The 19,041-nt window shown below is 34.1% G+C and overlaps 1 protein-coding gene across 1 annotated transcript in view; it reads left to right on the forward strand.

The window, feature by feature from the left end:
* IDE (insulin-degrading enzyme) overlaps positions 1–19,041 on the forward strand; it is a 64,702-nt gene that overhangs the window by 24,951 nt on the left and 20,710 nt on the right. The window contains exons 6-15 of the mRNA XM_010000122.1: positions 2,336–2,458; positions 3,774–3,886; positions 4,299–4,461; positions 5,077–5,169; positions 5,718–5,809; positions 7,395–7,475; positions 9,883–9,986; positions 15,038–15,140; positions 16,113–16,235; positions 18,456–18,538. Coding sequence (XP_009998424.1) covers positions 2,336–2,458; positions 3,774–3,886; positions 4,299–4,461; positions 5,077–5,169; positions 5,718–5,809; positions 7,395–7,475; positions 9,883–9,986; positions 15,038–15,140; positions 16,113–16,235; positions 18,456–18,538 — 1,078 coding nt within the window. The remainder of the gene's footprint in view (positions 1–2,335; positions 2,459–3,773; positions 3,887–4,298; positions 4,462–5,076; positions 5,170–5,717; positions 5,810–7,394; positions 7,476–9,882; positions 9,987–15,037; positions 15,141–16,112; positions 16,236–18,455; positions 18,539–19,041) is intronic.

Below are 19,041 nucleotides of genomic sequence, written 5' to 3' on the forward strand. Positions count from 1 at the left end.
CACAAATAATTCTTTCTTTGGCTGAAGTTTAAATGTCTGTTGCTTTTTTTTTTTCCATAGAAGTTACTTTCTACATGAATTAATTTATGAAACTATCTAAGTAAGAGGGCTATTAATTCATACACTGCACTGTTTAATCCTTGAGCATGACTGTTTAGTGGCTGGGTCAGTTTGCTGTTGATGCAAATATTGGGCAAAGTAGGATGATGGGAAGGCAGATAATAGGCTTTAAGGACTGGTTTCTTCCTCTCAAATAAGAGTATTTTTGCACCTGTTGATGGAGGGTATAGTTGAGGGGCTGGTAGCCAGCTGCTACAAGAGCATGGTATTGCTCTGTTCTCCAGTAAAGAGAGGCTGTCTGAAACAGAGAACTATAACTACATTCTCCAAACTGGTTAATTTGAAAATAAGGTCTTGGGAACTACATACTGATAGGCAGGCAGGTATCCAAAGTACATTCTGTAATCTCTGCTACTGAACGGATTACTTAATTTTTATAGAGCACTCAAAAAACACAAGCTGAAGTTGCAGAAATAGTTTTCTACAATTTAAGAAGGCTTTATAGCTGACACAAATAAAATGTTTCCATGGGGAGAATACCCCAAATGTGCTTACATTCAATAGCAGTAATCATACTGCTTCCTAGATTAGGCTTTGATTCTGAAATTAAATTAGAGCACACAGCCTTCCTGTAACTATGACTTTGCAGAAGTAGACCCCAGCTTTGATTTTTTTTTTTTTATTTACCCAAAGGGATGACAACTGTGATGTGGTTTTCATTACAACTGCAGTTGGCATCCTTCTTATTATCTTCTTTTGACCAGCTGGGATGTTGTTAGCCTAGCAGAGTACAGGAACAACTCCATTTGATGCTTCAGATCACTCATTGGTGTGCAGCCTGTTTTGCCAGCAAACCTTCTATTGCTCTTTGTCCAGAGTACAAATATGCCTTAATGATCTAGTCTTCTTGTTAGGCTGAGCATTTGTCCCCAGATACCCTTCATCTGCCTGAAGTAACGCCTGTGATGTTAATTCTTCTTCATCAGTACCCTCAACAGTGTCAAGTACTTTCCCAGTCACTTCTGCATTGTCTGGTGTCCATTTTCATACTTCTAAAAGGTGTCTTGATTGTTGCCTCTTAATGTACTCCAATACTGCAATGGCACAGTTACTTGAGATAAAGCCTCAGCTTTATTTTATTTTAACTTACGTATCCATTCTGTGGGAATAAACACATAGCAGGGTATCTAAAACAACTTTGCTTCATTTGTCTGCAGGTGGTGAGGAATATAGACAAAATATTTTAAACATAATACCCTAGCTAACCTTTTTAGTTGTCGTTAAGAATCGTTGCTTTTACTGACGTGAACTTTGAAAGTTAAAGCAATATATTGCTTCTGGAAGCCTGAACAGCCTCTTGTTTTTCGTATAAACACAAAAGTGAACTTTTCTGCTATGTTGTCTTGCCTTATTCTTCCTCCTTGTGCTTTGCCTTCTTCTGGAGTACCTGATCTGGTTGTGGCTTAGGGGAGTTACTGATCTCAAAGTTAAGAGACAGAGTTTTAGTTTGCAGTTCTAGTCTGTAGATTCTGTTGACCATTTTGTGTGTCCTTGTAATAATAGGAAGTGGAGTTGATTAAAATCCAGTATACTTTTCTTAGACTCTTAATTTTTCAGTTCTTTCAAGTTCTCACCTTTATGAAACGGGAGTTCTGCTTTGACTGTAAGTGTGGAGTATGTCCTTAGAGTAAATTATTGAAAGTTTGATTTTGATGGAAAGATTGCAGTAATTAACAGAAGGATAACTTAATGGAGAAAGTTTAGTGTCTTCTGCCTATGGGAGAAATACAATTCTCCCTTACAACAGGGAGAGTTGTGGTTCTCTTCCTCTCTAGTCCTGTTCCTCTACTGCAGCAGCAGATCAGCTGTTTGTGAAGCAGAGGCTGAAGAGTCACACTTTATGAATCATGTCTGCAAATCAGCAATTATTTATTTAATTTAATGTATAAGGTTCTGATTTGTGGCACACAGTGCCACAAATAGTTTCACACAGGGATTCCTATGACAGGAGTATGAGTATGGGAGTAAGACCTACGCTTAATGTGCCAAGGAAAAACCTTTTCCTTTGTCTGAATTGGAGCCTGGGTTTGCTTGCATTGTATTTGAAATTACTCATTCAAATTAAAAAGATTAATTTGGAAGACTAAAACATCTTTAGTTCTTCAGGAATATGCAGGAATGTAAATCTGGAGGAAAGCAGATTTATTAATCTATATTTTTCTTTTTTTCTTTTTATATTCATAAGTATCAAGTATTGGTAATTTCTATATTACAGGGAACAAACTCACTTTGGAAACTAGACCAACCAAAGAAGGAATAGATGTACGACAAGAGCTATTGAAGTTTCATTCTACGTATTATTCATCAAATTTAATGGCTATTTGTGTCCTAGGAAGAGGTGAGTTTTATTCTGTTGAGTAAGGCTTAATGTATTTATGTCTGAAGAAAATGAAGTGTATGCAACTATCCGAAAATGTACAAAAGGGAAAAAAAGTAAAACTTGCACAGACTGAGAAAACATGATCTTATGTTTAGTAAAGTCTTGAAGGCAACTTGAAATGTATAAATTTATGTGTTTATGAGCTTACAGTAGAAAAAATAAGCTGAACATTTTGAATCTCTTATCAAGTCACCAGTTGCTGTCACTGTGTATATGTCTTATGAAGACTGAAACCTGTCTGGTCTCAGATGCTGGAACAGCATTTGATACTCTTTTCATATTTGAGACTTTACATCGGTTTACTTCTGAATTAACTTAGCAGAAGTTCCAACTGCTTAAAGTCTCCCACAGTCAAGATGATATTTCTGCAAGTTTGCCAAAAGTCCATTGCCAAATACCAGAGCATTGAAAACTTTACTTTTTTTGAAAATATACTGGCAGATTGGTATTTTTATGGTGTTTTGCAATAATGCTTGGATGAATAGAATAAAATTAATTAGCAAAGTGATATCTTCCCTTACATTTGTTGACAGCATGCTGAGTATGAAGCCAATTAACAAAATGTACCTGTTTAATATCAATCATAGCATATAAAGGAAAACCTGTAGATTTTTAAGGTGAGCAAATATGGTGCGGATTATACTTCTTAACCGAACCTAAGTGCTTATATTCACTACCAAATCAGTTGCAGGCTGGCTAATTCAGTTCAATATATTATATCTCTCCTGCATAGCATCACATGTCGATTAGAAAATGGTGCAAGTTTTTGTTTGTTTGGGGTTTTTTTGTGTTTTGTTGTGTTTTGTTTTTTTTTTACTTCTGCAAACTGAACAGTAAAATGTATAAGATTCTGGTTTTTAAAGGTGGGTTATCAAATGAGTTAGTAGTAGGTATGTAGGTGATACTACCAGGACTTAATGTATGTAATGTGTGCAAATGCTTTACTTATTCTCCTTGTAGCAGTGGAAACTTTCTGCAGGTAAACACAGTAATACTGATTAAGATAGCCTGTATTTTTTGATATTGGGAGTTCATCTCTCTGGTTACAGGATTTATTTTAATCATGATTGAAGCCTTTCTTTTAATAAGCTTGGTGCTTATGGCATGTTATATTTAAAACTGAAGTATTAATATAGATTTTTATTTCTGAAATTAATAATCATCATACAATTAAAACTACTTTTCTTTATAATCCTTCTTCAATAATACAAAAGCAAATTTGCTAGAATCTTCAGATAATGATTATGCTTTTTCTAATGTTTCTTTATTCTAGAATCCTTGGATGAGCTGACTTGCTTAATTGTAAAGTTGTTTTCAGAAGTAGAGAATAAAAATGTCCCTATACCAGAGTTTCCTGAACATCCTTTCCAAGAAGAACATCTCAGGGTATGTACAGAGATGTATCTTCCATGAGAAGTGTGTACTTTAAATGGTATTTTTTATGTTTCAGTAATTAATTGTGCACTTTACTACATTTGTATTAATATCCCTGCTAAGTTCCATATTTTTTTTATTTTTTCACCCACCTTTTTCATGATGAGTGCTTTTTTATAGTTTACAGTAAAGGGTGCACATTTGGTTGCAGGTATAAGCAACTGAGAGGTAATGAATTCTCTGTTTGAATAATGAATGGGTAAAGTGGTGCCCTAAGTTTTATGTGCCTTTATTTTCTAGAATTTGTTTATATGTTTGTAATAAAATGTGTGTATGTGAAGGAAGCATGATTGTGTGCTCCTGAGAAGAATAATATAGAGGTTCCTTTTGTTTACTGATCTCCTTATTTATTTTCCCCCCATAGCAACTTTACAAAGTGGTACCTATTAAGGACATTAGAAATCTTTATGTCACATTTCCTATACCAGACCTTCAAAAGTACTATAAATCAAACCCTGGCCATTACCTTGGTCATCTGATTGGGCACGAGGGCCCAGGGAGTCTTTTATCAGAGCTTAAAGCCAAAGGTAAGTCTTTTGAAGGTAAAGAATTAAAAAGAAATGTATTACACAGTTTTTTAAAGCTCAGTTATGTTTCACTTAAAATTGCCTCTGTATGCTAAATTTAAAGTTCCCAGCTGTTTGAGTAATTTGAGTTGAAATTAATTTTGCAAATGTTTTTTCTGTGATTAATAAAAATAAATAATGGTCACTCTGACTGCTGAAGCTGCTTTTTCTTGCTCTCCCCTCATCTGCCCCTGTTTAGAGAGTTACATGAACTTTGACATAATGATCGTATCTCTGTTCTGTTACTGGCTTAAAGACTGTTGTCAGGTCCCATAATGTCTGGAAGCCTACAAGAGGCTATCTTTCATATTCTTCATATTAGTATGTTCCAAACAGAAATAAATTACCCAGGTTGAATTATCTTGAGTTTATTATATCATTCGTAGCACAAAATCAGATAGTTCTGACTTCCTTTATGTTGACTTGCACTGTCACTGTAGGTGTTAAGGAAGAGAAAGAGAACATGTGAAGTAGTCAAAATCTGAAAAAAAAATAATTATGCTGCTGAGGCATACAAAAGTAGCATAAATTTTTACAGATTTGCTTATGTGGTATATTTTCTATGTGATTTCATAGGTTGGGTAAATACTCTTGTGGGAGGACAGAAGGAAGGTGCCAGAGGTTTCATGTTTTTCATCATCAATGTGGACTTGACAGAGGAAGGACTTTGTAAGTGAAGCACTGTATCTGCATTCCATGCTATTCTTGGTCTGATGGGTTTGTGTTTGTGTCCAAATAATCTAATGATGTTTATAGCCTGAAAGCAAATTTATTTTCATTAACTAGTTTTTTTTTTCTGTGTTTAGATCCTCTCAGTATGCTTAACACACTTTATCTAACATAAGAAGTTGACTTTTTTGTGGTTATAGTAAAGTACTTAATTAAATAACTGTAAGTAAATTTATTTAGAAGAAAAACTGTTAATACTTTGTGCTACTACTTCATACTATTTAGACCCGAGTTAAATTGTAAATCAGTATCTTAATCTAAGACATATTCAATGCAGTTCTTAGAATTAGCTGGGGACCTAAATATTTATCTTAAATTCATGTCTTATAAAAACACTTTCAACTTTGCCAGTAGGATTGCATATGTACTTGAAGATCGTTATTTTTAAGGCGTAATTAAAAATAAAACTATACATATTTGTGTCAATCAGAATTTTTTCTTTGTGCAGAGCTGAATGGATTATTAAGCAAGTATTTTTTTCTTTCCAGTGCATGTTGAAGATATTATTTTGCACATGTTTCAGTATATTCAAAAACTACGTACAGAAGGACCTCAAGAATGGGTTTTCCAAGAGTGCAAGGTACAGTGATGGGTACTTGAGATATGCAGTGCTTGTATTTCTACAAATTTTTTTATTGTAAGTAGAAACCAATTCCTTAGCTGTGGAAATAGCCTTTAATAATAGCAAAATAGTTAAGCTTATTAATTTGAAAGGTGTAATGGGATACAAATGACAAGTACATTCAGAATATATTGTCTTAATGTAGATACATAATGCTCTTATAGAGCTATGAGCTGACATAATGGTGGAGGAAGAAGTAGCTTAACTTGTCCACAAGGATTTCACATAACCTTCCATATCCTTCAATGAAGGTGGAGGAGATGGGGAGCATTTGCTGTGAGGGGTAATACTGAATTAGAAATTGGAATGACTGTTATTCTACCCTTCTCTTCATTCTTGTATCAAATTGTGTTGTTGAGATTGAAAAGGCAGTTGGACATTTAATCTGCTGTTCCCTCACCTTCTTGAGAGGTGAACTAAAACTTTTTGGCTGTACACTTCAGTCTTTCCTGAACTATTTGTGCTTTTTATACATCTGTGTGGTTCTGTGTGCACAGAACAAAAATGTCAAGTGTCCTGTTAGAATTTAACAGTCCTGCACTTCTCAGTGATAGTGTGAAATAAACCCATTTTTATTTACATAAATAGTCTCCTTGGTTCATTACAAATACTAGGGTAAAGATTTCTTATTCCATCTTAGCTTTACTGTTGAGCCTCTTTCTAAGAGCAGAAATTCTGTAGGTGTGTTAACTTTGTTACTTGCATTTTGACACTGCATACCTGTAAAAGAAGTTTCTTTACACTGTGTTGAAAGTCCCAATGGGATTCTTTTGCTGTCATTATAAGTGAATACAACATTTGAAAGGGTAGTTCCATCCTCCTGTCTCATCCCTATGTCTTTCCCTTGCTCCTGTTCTATCAGTCCCAGTACTCCTGATGATGTGAGGTGAGTCAAAAGAGCTGACAAAGTAATTTGAAAATAATCTTCTTTTGAGTTTACTTTCAGCTGAACTGTTAAATTAACCAGACTCTCTGCATGGTTTCACAGAAGGATGGACTGTGCCTTTTGTTGGCTTTGTAGTCTTAGATCTCTTCAATACACACTTGCCATTGTGTTCCAAGAATGTGTTATATCTCCGTGGCTAAAACAGCATAAAGAAACATACTGTGTCTGTCTTTAAACTTACATTTTTGGCTGACTGAACAAAAGGAACAAAAAAGGAAGAGGGAAAGGCCTCAGTTTAACATACAGCAAACATTGCACTTAAACTCTATGTATCAGTTGTAACAAAGTTGCTGTATCTTCAATTTATCAGGAAATTGAAATATATGAGATAGGAGACGGATCTTGTAATATGAACAGGACTCAAAAGATTTGTGCAACACCTCACATTGTGGGGCTATCCAGAATCGCTTGTGAGTTCTGTGCATCCTGAGTATTACTGAAAATTTTTGTGTTAGGTACCTAAATATAACAAAATGGATATGACAAAACTCCTTCCTTTTCTTATGTTATTAAAAGGTATTAATTAAGTAGCCAATAATTATCCTTAAACTAGTATTTAATATTATGTTTTTCAACTCCTCATACATTGTTTCTTAGGATCTAAATGCTGTGGCATTCAGATTTAAAGATAAAGAACGACCACGAGGTTACACATCAAAGCTTGGAGGAATGTTGCATGTAAGTGTGGGATTCTCTGTTGTTTGTTTTTTGGTTTGCAATATAGTAGACATTGGAATAGACTTCCCAGGGAAGTGGTGGAGGCACTGTTCCTGGATGTATTCCAGGAAAGGCTGGCTGTGGCACTTAATGCCATGGTCTAGCTGATGTGGTATATATATGTGGTCATAGGCTGGACTTGATGATCTTAAAGGTCTTTGCCAGCCTTGGTGATTCTGTGGTTTTCTGATAGTAATAATTTAACAGTATGTTTGTTTGTAACAGGTATTTGCAAAGGTTCTTTGCACTTCTTGAGCTTAGGAAGCTAATATGCTACACAGAGCTTAGTTTTGGCAGTCAGTAAACCAAAATTTCTCACTCTGTACCATTGTATACTTTGTAGAATTGATTTTACGGTAACTGGAGTTGCTGTTTGATCTGTTCCACTGTTTCTTAAGACATATGTACCTTGTTATTCTGTGTCTACCTGATAGCTATATGTTTTCTAGGGAAATACTAAAGAAATATTATTTTGTCATAAATACAAGCCCTGTGTTTCTAAATGCTTCCACAGTTAACCATGTTTAAATATTGCAGTAAGGAGAACTGTTTGTATCAAGACAGTAAATTAGAAATGTTTGACCGACTAATGTGATTATGTATGGGTAGTGAAAGAATCGTTATGTAGCTTATGCTTGACCTTTATATTTGTAAAATTCAGTTCCCTTATTTTGCTCTAAAGGAAGAGTCGGCTTTTTTTTTTATCTAGTGAAATTCACGCAATTCTTATACATTGCAGTCATTCTCCATTGTGCACAACTCTAATTGTGCACAGAGCCTTTTTTTTTTTTTTTCTTTGCTGGAATTCCTCCTAATGCTCCTACACATTTAAAGTATAAAGTCTAAAATAGCTGTGAGTAGATTATCCTTTTGGTAAATACGTAATTTACGACATTACACTTACTCATTCTCACGGATCCACAGGTCTTTCTCCAACTTACAAGAAACAACTAGTATTCGTAAGAACATAACACCAAACAACAATTCTGATTGTTATATGTATATTGTTTTAGTCTGTTTTGTTTTAGTTGCATTATGCTGTGACCTTGCTGAAAAGTCATCACAGGATCACAGAATGGTTGAGGTTGGACTGGACCTTGGAGGTCATCTTTTTCAACCCTCCTGCTCAAGCAATACAAAATTAACAAAGTAACCAAATTAATTTTCTGTTCAGTTCCACTTGATGGGTAGACTGTGGCCTGTTTGTAAAGGAAATGAAGGGTAGATTTTTGTTCACTAAATCTGTATTGCCATGGTAATTTCAGATTAGAAGTGAATAGATAATTTAAAATCTCACCTTCAAATTGCCTAGTCTGTTTAGCTGTTTATGGAGAATGTAGTTAAATGAGCGTTCTTTGGTGTGTGATGAATCTTTTGGACAAGACCTTTCAAATGGTGGATCTTTAGAATTCTCATTTGAATGGTTTGTAACACAGAATTTGTTAATTGTCCTTGGTCTTCAGCTGCTGTGCCTTCCCCCCACAGCCCCTTCTCTTTTCCAAAAACCATTGTGTGACTTACTCTGCGTTCTGGAAGTCATTCCACTATAGTTACATGTATAATGGATATAATTTAGAAAGCCCTTTTACAGTAATTCTGGTTAAAAAAAAATGCACCTGTCTGGCAGACTGCAAGTACTTAGTGCTTAGGTCAGCTGGTATTTTTCTCTTGGCAAACAGATGTTTATGAACAGAACTTTCCCATCAATCATACTAGTAATTTGCAGAGGAATTTTAACTGTGTTTTTTGTTTTTTTTTCTTGAATTGCAATGTACCTTAAGAGATTTTCAGTTTGATTTTAAATAAAAAATATGTTAGAATTTGTGTAAATTTGTGTTTTTCTTTTAGATAATTGAAATATACTTTAAATTACCGTTAAAAACAATTGAATTCTTAGGAAATCCTAAAAAATGTCCTGGGGTGCTTTTTGTGTTTTGTTTGGTTTTTTTCTTTGTTAGATTTTATTTTTCCCAAATGCACTGCAGTGAGTACTTGGGGTTCTTTTATCTTTAAAAATATCCTCCAGGGGTCAGCATTTACCATGTTGCTTTTACTTTAGTTACTTCAAAACTATTTAAAGGTGGATGGCTTTTTATATTGAGACTTAAATATTTAATGAGAAAAGAATGGTGATATGCAGTATGTATAAGTATCTAATATAGAGAAAATTATTACACAGTTAGAGTACTACTCCATGTTGTTTAGTTTTAAGTAAAAGACTTTAAAACTTCTATGCACTTCCAATTAGAAATTACCAAAGTAATACAGATTTAGTGGACAGAAGTATACACTCTTGCTTCCTTTACAAAATAGTAGTTGCTTAGTTTTTGTGTAATTCACCTACATGTTTCTGGGCTTTGTTTTTTAGTATTATCCTATAGAAGAAGTATTGGCTGCTGAGTATTTACTTGAAGAGTTCAGGCCTGATTTAATAGAGATGGTACTGGATAAATTGAGACCAGAAAATGTTCGGTAAGTTAAACTGCAATAACTTGTATTTTAATCCAGACATTAAAAGAAAGCAGACAAACTAATGGAAAAAGAAATTCTTATGTGCCTCTTATAGCTCCAAAGTAAATGTCACTGAAAAAGAGCTTGTTGTTCTGTGTGTTAATATCTGCTCTCCATTAAAAATTAGCACTCTTAAGTGCATACAACTCATGCTGTTCAGACAGAAACATCCTTTCAGGCCTTTCTGTGCAGGATGTCTTCCTTGGATTGAATATTTGTCTAGGAAGATGCTTACTCAGAATAGCTCAACTGTTACTGAGAAAAAAACAACCAGTAGAATTATCCTGCCTCACAAAATTCTGGGGACATCTTATGTGAAATGCTCCAATATTCACTATTTGGAGCTAGGTCTTGGAAATCAGTTAAGAGGATGGCTTTTATCTGCTGTATAAATTTTATTTTCCCAAGGGAGAGCTCTAAAACTTCATGCAGATTAGCAGACTGTCTAAAGATGTGGATAGAAATAGCTGTGTCTTTAGCTGCTAAAATTTCTCAGACTTCCAGAGCATCTCTTTGATGTGAATATGACCATACTGCGCATGTGCTTTCTTTGAAAGAGTGAGTGTGTTTTAGTATAAATTTTGAGGCTCTCTAACTGCTCAGGCAGGCTGTTGAAAGGAAAAGGGCAAGTATCTCTCTTCTGTGCTTTCAAAAAGTTTGTCAGTGTTTTGGAAGACATGTATATGACCAAAAAAAAATAGTGTTGGGGTTTTTTTGGTTTTTTTAGGGGTCTGTTTCTGAGTATGTGCCACACTGAAATTTTTGGACAGTGTTGGATATAGAGGGACAGCAAGGCATGTAATAATATATTTTTAGAGTTTATCTATTTCAGCCTTCTAAAATTACTGTGAATTACTTAGAAGTTTGAGCACAAATCTTCACTATATTTGTATGATACAAATCTTTCTTGTTTATTTAAAATGCATGTTACTTTATTTTGAAAATATGTTATATTGAAAATAATTATTGGATAAGGTAGGATAAAATTGGATTGTGAGCTGTATTGGCAAATGTCATGGGGTTCTGGTGTTTCTAGTGGTATACAAGTAGTGATGAAATAAATGGAGCTGGCTATGGCAGTGACAGTAGTTGCCATAGTAATTAATGCCCTTTAAAGAAGGGCCTATATCTTGGTGTGTGGGTGTGCATCTGTGTGTAATGTGTGTGGGATACTGCAACTGAAGCTTGAACATTTTGAGAGATCATATTTTGAACAAACAATACTTTACAGAAAAATTTCAGGTTCTCTTTCCTGTCGTATTAATTAATTCTATTTTGCATGTATTTTCACATTGATCTACCTCCCAACTTCTTGGAAATTTGATACAAAAGCTTAGCTTTAACTTAAACACTGTTTTTAGTAATTAAACGATAATAGGTAATTACTTCTCCTCAGAAGAAAGCTTCCACATGAATTTGAACTTTTAACTGCTTTTAAAATTGCTTACAAGCAATAGATAAACAAGTCAGCATAAAACAGCCATAATTAACCTGTTCAAAAGTTAATAGTGTGAGAAAGGAAAGTGTAGAGAATGTAAGTAGAGGAAGAAGATTCAAGTCTATAGATTGTAGTCAGAAACACATGAATATGGGTAACAATTTTTAGAAGACCTTCAAATGTTACATGGTGTGCTTTTTTTTTCAAATATGTAGTAAACATAACTGTTTCAGAAATACTTTTTATTTTAGTGTATATAAACTTGCATTTGTACTTGCAGTTGTGCATTCCTCTTTGTCCTTGGTTTAAAAAAAAAAAATAGGGGTGAGGGGGGAGAAAAGAGCAAGAATTTTATTAGATAGAGAGGAATAAGTACTTCTAAAAAGACATAGCCTTTATCCCTAACTTATTTTAAACATTAGTAACTAAGGAAAAGAACTGCATATAATTATATGTATCTTTTATTTAAAGTAATTTTGTAGGGTTACATCAGTCTTCTCACATTTGACAAAGTGACTTGCTGGTGGTGAAAATATACACGTGGTAATTGTGGATTAATTTTAAATAAAAAAGACTTTATTCAAGATGGAGCCAACCTTTCTGAAGGTTAAATACAGCTGTCCCCCTAAGGCTTAAATAGAAATACAGACTGGAGGGTGACCAAAGGCTGATTAAATGCATTTACAACAGCAAAATTCAGCAAAGCACTGATATTCTAAGGTAGATCTAGTGAAGTCTGCAGGAGGCCTTTAACGATGTAGGAGCCAGCATACGTAGAGTTTGAACAGTATATATTCAGATTAATGGTAAATATATTACTTATTATGTGTAGACTAAACCCATGCTAGTGCTTCCTATTGCCATAGCAACTGTAAATTTACATCTTAGTCCTCTTTATGCTCAGACTATTTGTCTTCTCTAAAACTATAACTTAAAAAAAGAAATCCAAAACATCAAACCAAAATTGAGGTTCTTAAGTGTCACGTTACTTTTTCCTGCCACTCTAAAAGACATGTTTTTTCAGTATAGACTCAAAAGTCATAGCTGTGCTTCTGTGCTTGGCTATGATGATACTGTAAGCTGATTTTTCAGAGACATTAAAGTGTAAGTCCTTTCACTTTTAGTCGGAATGAATTGTTTTTGTTCAGGACATCAGGTGTTTAAAGATGTTACTTTCTTAACAAACGATGTTTTTAAAAAGTATGGAAAAATACCCATACTCACAGATGGCAGCGAGTATCCATATGTGCTTGTATTGGACTAAACCATAACAAGAAGTTTTTCTCTTATCCTCCCGCACCCCCCCCCCACTACTTGTTGCTTTCAGTGGCTTAATTTCCCTATCAGAGAAACCCTTTTAAGATTTAAGTACCATTTTTACTTGTTCAGTGTGCACTGGGTTTTGCCAGCTCTCTGAATATAATAGACTTGGTGTGTGTTGCAATCCTAGATGAAAAATGTAATTTTCCCATCATTTCCAATACATTCCCCTCCCCCCATCATATGTAGAGTAAATGCTCTTATTGAAATTGAAGAAGGTAGTGACTCATTCAATTAAGCAACTGAAGAACATGGACTTTTTTCTTCTCTTGATATCTGAAGTGCAGCACTAGTACTATCTTAGAGGGATGAAAAATAATATGAATGCGAAAACTGTTGATACAGGCTGGAATTTCAGATACTGAGCCAACAGATATATAGTGTAGTCAGTGATGCTCATCCTTGATGATAAATGTGTTACAAATATGAAATGTATGTGTTTATTTTGTAATTGCATTGTATCTGAGCTAAGATTTTGAAAATCACAATTTTCTCGGTTTATTTTTTTATTTAATGGGCAAAAGGGTCTGGTAGGTTGCTCTGAAATTCTCATAGATTTCATGTTTTTTCCGGTCTCTTAGCAACTTCGTCTGTACACGGTAGAGCTTTTGCTCACCAGCTGTCCAAGTTGCAATGCAAAATATCACAGATTATTCTTATTGCTCATTTTATTGTAAACAGCAGTCTATGTAATAGAGCTGACATTGTTAACTGAGCTAGCGTCTGCTGTGTTGCAAGAACAAATATTATCTAAGACTAAAGCACATAGTTTTTTGCTGAATATTTTAGTATTGTTCCTTTTGTATAAAATAATCAAATAGATTAACATGCAAACAGATATGAAATGATTTTATACGAAGTCACAATAGAAGTGTTACCTATTTCTGTTGCTGTTTGCAATAAGAGATGAAGTATGTATTCTTTAAAGATTAATATTGTCGTTCTGGTTTGGATATTCCATACCTTTTGCAGAGGAGCAGGGGTTGTTTTCTCCATGTGTGTGCATGTTTATGATAATTGTGGTTCTTTCAAAGGTGGGGAGTAAAAATTTCTCCCTTCCTCAACCCAGAGGAAATCTGTGTTCCTGAAATGTGAGATTTGATTTCTCCTCATTAGTGTGTATAATACAAAATACTGTCTCAAAATTAGGCAGTCTGTTGTGCAAGTCCTGCTTGAATTTTTTAACCTATTGCTGTAGAAGCGGTCTTGGCAATCCCATGTGACTCTGAGATGTACTTCTCATTTATTTAAATGCATCTAATGCTAGCTATTTACCCCACTGTTCTGCTACTCAAGCTGCAAAGAACAAGTTAAATTATTAGTAGCTTGAAAATCTTCACAATAGGGGAATCTAGAACTAAATATAGAAGACTCCTATTTTCTTCAACCTTTTTGGATCATTTATTTAATAATTTATCTGCAAACATTAGATGAAAAATGAGAGATGAGGACATAAGTATTTACAATATTAGTTCACATATTTAAACTTTTCAGTGCATTGCAAAATTATTCCCAAGGGTATGCTCTTAGTTTAGGTAGTCCTACGAGAAGCAGGAAGTTGAACTTGATCCTTATGGGTTCCGTCCAGTTTGAGTTATTCCATGGTTGAGGTTTCTAACTGAGTAAAATTCTGTTTTATTGACTGTAAAATACAGTAACCTTTCTGCTTTTCTTCCCTTTCTCTCAAATAAACTAAACAAAACAACAACAAAAAAGGGGGTGAGAAACAGATATCAGTCTGAAATGAGAATATAAGAATGATACAAAATGAAGAAATTTTCTTGCTATCAGATTAGGAATGGGATAGTGAAACTGCAGTAATGTAAATGCTAAGTCTGAAATAAAATTTCTGTAGTCAGTATTTTGTCTGAGTTTTGATATAGGTGGTATGAAAATGGTATAGTCACCATTAGTTTTGTAGAAGATATCAAGGGCTGCTTTCTGTGTTTTCTGGAACAAAGTCAAAAAAATAGAAATTGCACGCAACAATAATTTAGTGTAACTCCAAGTTGTAACACTTTAGAAAAGCAGTAAAATTAAATTATGCTAATAACCTGATGTCATGGTTAACTTTACTGTGTTCAGTTTAGTTCAGTTTACATATACTTGATATCTGAATCTACTCTGTAATGGTTCAGGGATCTTTTCCAGAAATAAGCACATTCTAATGATGAACAGAAAAACTGCTCGGAGTAATATCTCAGTCTTTTCTCAGACACATTAATGCCAAACTGCTTTCTTTCTGTGTTTTCAGAGTTGCAATAGTTTCCAAGTCTTTTGAAGGAAAAACTGATCGAACAGAAGACTGGTATGGAACACAATACAAGCAAGAAGCAATTTCTGATGAAGTCATTAAGGCATGTTAAAACTTTTAATATATTCTAATATCTGCAAGTGCAAGAAAGTGGTAATTTTTTGGTCTAATTTTCCATTTAGTTAAAGGGAGAACTTTTAAATCTGCTGCTCTACATAGCAAGAAAGTTGTACAATGAGTCTGTCTAATATTACTAGAACTAAAGATCTAAAGTTAGTCTTTAGATTTCAAGTATCTGTTACACAGGACAAACACATTTAAATGTTTTTACACCTTGTTAAGTACAAGGAATGTTCTGCTATTTTTGCCATAAAAGATACATAGTATACAGTGGCTATGTAAAAAGGAAGCATGAACTTTTAAAATCTGAAAAGTCTGTTAAATGTTAATGAACTAATCTGTTCTCAAGAAAGGAGTCTTTATGCAACTGCTGTATGTAACTGTGTTTCTGAAATTGCTGTTTGCAACGTAGAAAATGGGTATATTTAGCCAATAAAATGAGCTTCTAAGAAGCAAAACTCCAGTAAAGGAGGTATGCAAATTCTTATTGAAAATTGTTATTGAGGAAGAGATGGCTGGAAAATACACCCTTGAAATATATTTGATCTGTTGAGTGTACTTTGAACAGACATTGCACTGGAACACACTTCCTTTAGCTTGTCCTTACGTATGTTGTTGATTAGAATTTTTGTTAATGTATTCAGTTTGATACCTTCATTTAGAGTTCACAGTAGCAGAAAAGATGAGACACAGAACCACCTTCCACTCTACTATAAACTTCTCAGAATTATTTTTTATCTATTGTCTTCTTCCTAGGAGACTTTATCCTGCTGATAGCCTACTCCAGCTTGGTTTCCCAAATATTTTTTTGTTTCCCATTTATCTTATTGGTATTTACACATAAGCTAGCAGAATACATTTTTAAATCTCTTGGTACAGCACAAAATAAATAAGCGTATCTTGATTAATTAAGCAGAAATTGGACTTAGGCTCATTGTTTCTCTGATTTATCTAGAAATGGCAAAATGCTGACCTCAATGGGAAATTCAAGCTTCCAATGAAGAATGAGTTCATTCCCACTAACTTTGAGATTTTGCCATTGGAAAAAGATGCAACACAGTATCCTGCCCTTGTTAAGGTAAGCTATCTGTATTTGTTCTGTGAGCGACATATCCTTCTGGGAAGTTAGCATGCTGTTAATTCCTATGTGTTTTTAAAATACAGATGTCATATTCCAAAGAATAGTAAACAAAAAAATTACAAAACTTAAAGATATTGCTAGAAAGACAGTAGAAAGTTAGTTCTTGCTAAATGTTGGATGATGACTATTTGGGTTCCTACGAAAGTTAATCTACAAACAGCTTGAAGTTTCTTTACCATTCTGAAGGCAAGTTCACAATTGATAGAAGTATTATTAAAGGTGTTTATTCAGTAGAAGTGTGACTACCACTCAAATTTTTTTGAGCATGTTCAGTAAATGGAAAGTGTTAGACAAGGCTAGTCTTTTGTAGCTGTGAATGGAGAAAGCTTGTGATTACATGGAAAAACAGAGGGATGTAAACGTAAATAAACATGACTCTCTAGTCTTCTCAAAGCATCATTTAATGATTTAAATATATTTAGAAAATCACAGTTTTTCTGAGTACCTAAAATTTAGTAAAATTTCTTACTAATAAAGTGTAGTTGTCTTTGCTGATGCTAACCTCTGTTCTAGGCATAGAGGACAAATAGGAAAAGACTTCTGTAATTGCATGTTGTGCTTTAGCCTGAATACTCAATTCAGGAATACTTTTTGCACACTAGATTAATATAAGGCTACTGTAGTGCAAAAATATCCTTCAGGAAAACATACTTGTTCTGCACAAGACATTTTAGATATATAATTGAAGCAGTATTATTAACAGAGGAGGACTTTGAGCCTATGTTTTTGTTCAACCTGAATTGAAACCCTAAACCTCAGCAGTGACAAATACTACAACTCTCTCTAAGTAACACTAATTGGTTTGCTACAGAAACTTGATGGTCCTTCAGTGTCTCTGTAGCAGCTAGGCAACTGATACTCATGAAAGCTTTGCTCTAAGGCATCATCGCTTTAAAACGCTATTCTGAGTGATAATGTTAATCTTCTGTACTTGATGAAATTGACATTACCTGTTTTGTCTGCATGAGTGCAAGAACTGCATCAGCAGAGATTAGCTGTACAAAACCCCCAAATTTTCTGCTGTTTCATATGTCTAAGTGAGCTTACTGGAGACTGGACCAGTGTTGTGGAGAAAGGGAGGGATGGAAACTAAAGTGCAGGAACAGGATGGCCATTTTTGCTGGAAGCATGTCATTACCTTTGTTGTAATGGCACATCTTGCCCTGAAAAGCCATCAGGAGGAGGGCAGTTAGGATATAGGTTTGACCCAAGGGCCAGATTGTTACTGTGGAGTGCAGCTAGCAATCTCTAGGTATTGGATCTGGTCTCCAGTGCTACAGACAGGCTCTACTGTTCGTTGTTCTGTCCCTGATGTAAGATGTATTCCAAACTGTGTAAATTTACAGAATTTAAATTCTGTTGTCTCAGAGATGCTGTAATTGTGCTTTTTACTATGAGTAGAATATTGGGTAGAGGAACGTGTGCTATAAGATACAAGACTCAGTTCTATGCAAAAAGGTGTAAAATACCATTCTAAATCTCTGAGAAGCAAAGAACATCTCAAATATATGAGAAAAAAATTTACATTTAAAAGTTCTCTCCTCCTATGTGTAGCAATTCAAAGAAAAGATGTTGGGGAGATCAAGTTAACTAGAGTTGGAACAGAAAGAATCTGTTTCACAGCTTTTGTGAGAGAAAAAGCAATGGGGGTGTTGCCTAAATTCTTTCTGGTATTGTAAGATTATTCTAAAAAAATGAGGTAATTCCAAACCAATTTTATTTTTTCTAAATCGTGTGTGTGTGTTTTGTTACCAATGGTACTTTAAGACAGCATACATAGCATTAATATTTTTTACTAAAAACATTAAATACACAGTTATATTCTTAGTCTAAAACATGTAAATGTATGATGCTGTAGTGCTGTCATCATGTCTTTTAACGCCAGCATTAGCAGGAAATTATATGAAGCTAACTTCATGTTTGCCTTTGATCATTCCTACTCTAGAAAAGTATTTCCTATTTTGACTGTAAGGTTATGTATGGTAAGAACAGAGTCTCAATAAGGATGGTTATACACACAAACGTATACAGTAAAAATATGAATTTAAATGAACGACAATAAACTGTGATTTGAGGTGGTAAAGAGATTTTTTAAATAGTGTAATATGTTATAGTTAAAAGTAAGGTGACATAACAAAACCTCTTTTCTTGTCACAGGATACTGCTATGAGCAAACTGTGGTTCAAGCAAGATGACAAATTTTTTTTGCCAAAAGCTTGTCTCAACTTTGAGTTTTTCAGGTATGCAATGTTCAAAATATTGCACAAATTGCTCTCCAAAAGTTTCTTGTTTGTTGGGAATCAGCATTTCTGTGGCAAAAACTTGCTTGCATATATTGGGGCTTTAAAATGTTTGTCTTTACTTGGTTATATGCAATAAGACAGAGATAGCCAGAAGGCTCATGTAAGTTATGTATTAGTAAAATAGCAAGCAATTTAAGGTGCTCTATATGTATTAAAAGGAAAAGTTTGTCTCAAAATGTATGTAAAACAATGTTTCTTCCATTATTTATTTGGTATACCTTAAATATGCCTTAAATATCAGTTTTACTTGAGACATATTGGAATATACCTCTTCAAAACTGTTTTATTTTTTATTAATTACTAAACCACAATTATTTTAAAACAGTGTGTTCTCTGTAAAATGCCATTCTTCTGATTATGTGTTAGGTTAAAATTGTGTTTTAATTTGCATAAAGCAAGCCAGTATAAAGTTCTAGGTGCTTAAAATTATGGGATTTTAT

Source organism: Chaetura pelagica, unplaced genomic scaffold, assembly GCF_000747805.2.
Source record: "Chaetura pelagica isolate M959 unplaced genomic scaffold, ChaPel_1.0 scaffold436, whole genome shotgun sequence".
In the NCBI taxonomy this organism is placed as follows: Eukaryota; Metazoa; Chordata; class Aves; order Apodiformes; family Apodidae; genus Chaetura; species Chaetura pelagica.